Source organism: Lepidochelys kempii, chromosome 2 (genome assembly GCF_965140265.1).
Source record: "Lepidochelys kempii isolate rLepKem1 chromosome 2, rLepKem1.hap2, whole genome shotgun sequence".
NCBI classification, from domain to species: domain Eukaryota; kingdom Metazoa; phylum Chordata; order Testudines; family Cheloniidae; genus Lepidochelys; species Lepidochelys kempii.
In genome coordinates, this window is record NC_133257.1 from 155,039,897 (window position 1) to 155,045,896 (window position 6,000).

Genomic DNA, 6,000 nt, shown 5'->3' on the forward strand with positions numbered 1-6,000 from the left:
ACAATCAGAAACTACAGTGAAGCTGATGGTCATGCTAGTCACCTTCCATTCAGGTGAATGAGGGATCGATTAAATGCCCCTTCATTTAGTGATAGCTAAAACAATGAACGCCGTTGCCCAAGGACTAAAGTGAATGCAAACTCGGGTCCAGGGATTGATATGGTTGCTGCTGTCCATCAGGGCATGTGTAAATAGTGAACCAGAGAGCAGACACAAAGCAAAAAGCAGGAGAAATTCTGGTAATGTGGCTCTTGGGGCAGAGTGGTAGCTGGAAAGGCAGGCTTAGAGTTCTCCTAATGGAAACAAGCTGCCATGGGCATAGGCACCAATTCCGTGAATGCTCTGGGGCTGGAGCCCCCGCAGGGAAAAATTAGTGGATGCTCTGCACCCACCAGCAGCCAAGCTCCCCGCCCCTCCCCTGGCCTCACCTCCTCCTCTGCCTCCTCCCCTGAGCACAAGGCATCCCCGCTCCTCCCCTCCTCCCAGCGCTTGCCACCGCCAAACAGCTGTAGCAAGCTCTGGGAGGGAAGGGGGAGGAGTGGGAACGTGGCACGCTCAGGAGAGGAGGTGGGGAAGAGGCAGGGCTGGGGATTTGGGGAAATGAGTTGAATAGGGGCAGGGAGGGGGCGGAGTTGAGTCGGGGACTTTGGGAAAGGGGCGGGAGGGGGCAGGGCATGGCCGGGGCCAGAGGGGGGTCGAGCACCCACCAGCACCATTAGAAGTCAGCACCTATGGCCATGGGTAGCACGTGAATCACCGGGTGGGAGAGGCTAGCCCTCTGCCACACCCCTTCCACCCAAGGCCCCACCCCTTCCACACCCCCCACCGGAGCCGCTAGCTCCCCCCACCAGCCCAGGAACACCGGGAGGGCTGGCAGCACAGCTGCAGCTCCCCCAACCCTGGAGCGAAGGAAAAGTGGGTGGCACGGCCAAAACCCCCACCCAGTCCAGGAGCACAAGGAGGGTGGGTGGCACAGCCCAAGCTGGGGCTACCCCACAGGGAAACTGGACTCCAGCCACGAGCGGGAAGCAGGCAGAAATGAGCCTGGGGGCAGAGCATGGGTGAAACCACACCTTACTATTTGGGGACGCAGAGCAATGTCCAGAATATCTGTTAACTGCTCAGGCCAAAGGAGCAACAGTAATAAGGTCACAGTCCTGCAAAGTGCTGAGAACTCTAGCCCTGATCTAGCAAAACACTCCAGAATGTGCTCACCTTTAAATGTATGAGTGGTCCCAATGAAGACAATGGATTTACTCAGCTGGTTAAAGCTAAGCACACGCCTAAGTACATTGCTGGATCAGGGCTGATGACCTCTGAGTTCAGGACAGGTTGTTACACGTGTTAATGCTAGCTTGTTGAATTCCTTTGTGGACTATAAACTAAACTCTCCCAGGCAAGGGAGAAAGAGACTGAATTGTTCTGACTCTGCCTCCAAACTGTGGAGGAACATTAGGAAAACTGCACCCTAGCAGAAATGCCTGGGGAGAAAAGGATTATTTTGGTGTGAAGGTTTTTGTTTCAAATTTTATTTGAGAGGCTTCGCAGCCAGTCAGGACAGAGCAAGATGGAAATAATTAAAAAGGACTAACTGGGAGAAGCAGACTCAGGTTCACAGCCTGCTATGCTTCCATAGCAGTATTAATAATATCCATTAAAGAACCTACTAATACCTCCTAAATACATTTTAAAATTAAGCTGGAAAGCTGTTAGACCCTGGAATTTCACCACTTTTCATAGTTGCTACTGCCTCTAAGACTCCTCTGTTATTTCTTCATCTAAATTTTCATGATCAATCTCACATATTTTTGGCAAGCCTCCTACTTCCAGTTATGTTTTAATAACTTCAGCATATGGAATAACTAGAATATGAAAGTTACTATGATTACAATGGAAAATACACATATTTCAGTAGGATGTGTAACTTCCTCTTGCTGATCATTTTAACCGGTGAGACTGCTTTTGAACCCCTTCAAGTTCATGAACCAACAACTTGTCACATGTATTTTCTTTCTCATAGACATTCTGTTATATATACACCTTAGAGGTTTTCAGTAATGTTTATCATCAGCATATTCAATTTCTCCACAGTATTAGTTATCTGTCAATATTTTTTTCTAATCTGTAGTCCTATGAATCTGTTGTTACCTATTTTTGTTGAGCTCTTTCCTCTTTTGCTCTAGTTATTAGATAACTCCTAAATATTGCTTTTCCTGTCTCCTAAAGAAGCCCTCACCTTATTGTCTTTATCATTTAATTGAAAGTACTGAACAATATTGTCATGGATCCACAGGATCGGTGCTATGGCCCCAGCTTTGGAACAGTCTCTGGGAGGACCCCTTCAGCATGTCAGACTCCCTAGGAGTCTCACTCTTCTCCAGGATAAGCCACGCAACTTCACTGCCTCGTTAGGCTGCACTTCTGGGTTTTCAGCACCCCTGCTTCACACCATGAGCTTTGTGATTCTGAGCCTTTGTTAATTTAGGCCCTACCTTCCCTACAGCTGTAGGGGCCTGTTTTAAAGTGAAAAATTCTATTGAATAGTGAGTTTCTTTTTTTGTTCCTAGAAAACCATTTCCCAAATAGTGTCAATATAAAGCATTTCCCATTATTTCCTCCCCTACCTTTGTTGATAGTGATTAGAGGCGGACTGAGCTCAGTGTCAGGCTTGGAGACAATTAAGGCCTCTCTTGGTTCTTGGACTGCTTCTTGCTGTGCAGGTTCAGGAGTAGAAGGGCTGAGCTCAGCTCCTCCCCCTGATTCAGTCACACATCCCCCTGCCTCCTCCATCTGCAGCAGCACACAAAGTAACCAAAGACAATGAGATAGAAGATGACTGACAGCTGGACAGTGAAGTTCACGAACTGTCCTTGTAATGTTAAAAGAAAGGTGCACATTTACTACACCTTCAAGTTTTTTCCATTTATAGCATCCAACACTACAGAACAGGGGACTTTTGACTAGCAGTAAACAAAACCACTGATCCAATTGCTTTCCATCTCAGGATTTTGCAAATTCAGTTAAAATGGTACTTAGATTCAAACTACACACAGCTTTAGTTTTGCAAAACTACTCCAGCTGGTGGTTTGCAAAACAATAAAAGCCCCTCTCTATTTGTCCTTAAGACAACTATCCTGAGAGTTTTTATGATTGTCTCTATCATTATCCCTTTCCCAGATTTGCAATTATTGGAGTTAGAAACTCACCCTTTCGGGGAAAGCGTAAGCTCCTACTGTAAGCTCTGTTGCAGGTCCTGCAGAGAAGCCTGGGGCACAGGGAATTGGGAGACTTGTTTACTCTCTCAGCAGGTTTTTGAGTTTGCTGTCTTCCCGGGCGCTCTGAATTCCTCAGCTGCTACAAACTCTTGCAAACCCAGCTAGAACTCCACAGCTCTGGAGACACCTCATCCCTCCCTATTCCCCACTGTGCCTGCTGAGGTTTTCATTTCATTATTGCCCATCAGTCTTTTTCATGTAATTTAATTTTCTCTGTAAGAGAAGGGAAACCTCCAGACAAACAGCTCCCTTGAGCCTCCCCACTTGCTAATGTGCTGTTGCTATGGAGCATATGTACACACAGTGGAATTGTACACTGACTCATGGGAGGGCATAGTTAGCTGTATCCCAGCAATGAAGTGTTTCTTCTTAAAAACAACCTCCCAGAGAGCTGGAAATTCTTTGTATTCTCTTCAGGTTACATTATGCAATTGCCTGTGCTCTGTACACAAAGTAAAACTATTTCCCCATGTTTATTCCCCCCCTCCACCCCCCACTGTTCCTCAGACATTCTTGTCAACTGCTGGAAATGGCCCACCTTGATTATCACTACAAAAGGTTCCCCCCCACCCCCGCTCTCCTGCTGGTAATAGCTCACCTTAAGTGATCACTCTCTTGTTACAGTGTGTATGGTAACACCCATTGTTTCATATTGTCTATGTATATAAATCTCCCCACTGTATTTTCCACTGAATGCATCTGATGAAGTGAGCTGTAGCTCATGAAAGCTTATGCTCAAATAAATTTGTTAGTCTCTAAGGCTCCACAAGTCCTCCTTTTCTTTTTGCGAATACAGACTAACACAGCTGCTACTCTGAAACCTGTCATTTAGCAATTACTTTCACTTGGCATTTCTCCACCTCTCTCTGCCTGGGCAAGGCTATTTATAGATGAATATGAAATACATTCTATTGCTTTGCTATTTGTGTTGCTGCTGTAACTGACAATATCTAACATTTGTAATTTGTTTTAAATGTATTACCTGTAACCCCTCTGCGAGGTGGTGTCTGCAGGACAAGGGCTGGGTTCAATATCTTTTCGGGGCTCTCTTAACATAGCAAAACAGAAATGGCTCAAGCCTTCACCCATTAACGTGGGAAAACTAAATACCACCCCTAAGTACCTCTAAGAGGCAACACTTCCCCACTTGCAAGCACAGAGTCTGTATATTACAAAAGAAAACTTTTATTGAAAGGGAACCCAGCATTAATTTGGGAAGACATCACAACAACAATTCAAACTATAAGTAAACACCCACCCCACAGCACATTGGGTAGCGTCCCTTTCCTCAGTTACCCACCTCTGGTGTGAACGTCCAATGGACAAATGTTCCTTTAACATGCCACTCCCCTTTCCCTCCGCTGCACTCCTCTCATGGTTGGTTGTCTGTGTCATGCTGTCTGCAGTGGCTCACAAGCAAGAATACCAAACTCAGGGCAGACTGTTAAGAAGCAGGGTAGACACCCCAAACTGGTGGTGTGTTCTAAAATTAGATTCACCAAGGCAGTAACAAACGTGAACTCCTGGATCACAACAACAGGCTTACCATGGAGTCACAGACAGCCCCCTTAGACCAGTGGTTTTCAAACTTTGTTTCTGGGAACCAGGTTGAAGAAAATTGTTGATGACCGTGACCCAATGGAACTGGGGATGAGGGATTTGGGGTGTGGGAGGGGCTCAGGGCTGGGGCAGAAAGTTGGTGTGCAGGGGTGAGGGATGCAGGGCGAGGCCGGGAATGAGGGGTTCAGGGTGTGGGAGGGGGCTCTGGGCTGGGGCAGGGGGTTGCGGTCCAGGAAGGGGTCAGGGCTCTGGGCTGGGGGTGTAGGCTCTGGAGTAGGGCCGGCGATGAGGGGTTTGGGTGCAGGAAGGGGTTCCAGGTTTGGGGGAGCTCAGGACTAGGGCAGGGGATTGGGACACGGGGTTGGGATGCGGACTTACCTCTGGCGGCTCCCAGTCACCGGCGCAGCTGGGGTGCAGAGGCAAGCTTCCCACCTGTCCTGGCACTGCAGACCATGCTGCACCCCGGAAACAACCAGCAGCAGGTCCGGCTCCTAGGTGGAGGCGCACAAGCAGCTTTGCATGACTCTCACCCACAGGACCCTTCTCCCTTCTCCCCTCTCCCCTGTTCCCATTGGCCAGTTCCCAGTCAGTCCCTGGCCGATGCTCGGGGCGGGCACAGCGCACAGAGCCCCATGGCCCCCCTGCCTAGAAGCCGGACCCCCTGCTGGCCACTTCCAGGGCACAGTGCAGTATCAAAACAGGTAGGCACCAGCCTGCCTTAGCTGGGCAGCACCACCGACGGGACTTTTAACGTCCTGGTCGGCAGTGCTGACCAGAGTGACCCAGTGCCTGACACGCCGCAACCCAGTACTGGGTCGTAACCCGAAGTTTGAAAAACGCTGCCTTAGACTCTCCAGTCTATCTTGCCACCCAGAGAAATTGGACTTAGTGATAAATGGTCACTCACACCAAAAATCTTACAATATTCAGGTTGCTTCCTGTCCCAAGAGACCAGTCACTTACCCAAAGATCAATTGGTACCCTAGATCTTACACCGAAGACAATGACCATAGCCAATCCTGTAATAAACTACATAAAGGTTTATTAACTAGAGAAAAGAAATTAGAGTTATTTACAGGTTAAAACAAGCAGACATATCCGCACAACTGAGATATCTAAACCATAAGAGTGACAGAGTTGTCATGATCTGTCAATTCAAAGTGGA

General features: G+C 48.0%; 1 protein-coding gene across 1 annotated transcript in view; it reads right to left on the minus strand.

The window, feature by feature from the left end:
• LOC140907170 (dynein axonemal heavy chain 5-like) overlaps nucleotides 1–3,529 on the minus strand; it is a 266,273-nt gene extending 262,744 nt beyond the window's left edge. The window contains exons 1-2 of the mRNA XM_073332494.1: nucleotides 3,207–3,529; nucleotides 2,625–2,790 (exon numbers count right to left, since the gene is read on the minus strand). Of these exons, the coding sequence (XP_073188595.1) occupies nucleotides 2,625–2,790 (166 nt within the window). The 5' untranslated portion in view covers nucleotides 3,207–3,529. The remainder of the gene's footprint in view (nucleotides 1–2,624; nucleotides 2,791–3,206) is intronic.
• Between the last annotated feature and the right edge of the window lie 2,471 nt (nucleotides 3,530–6,000).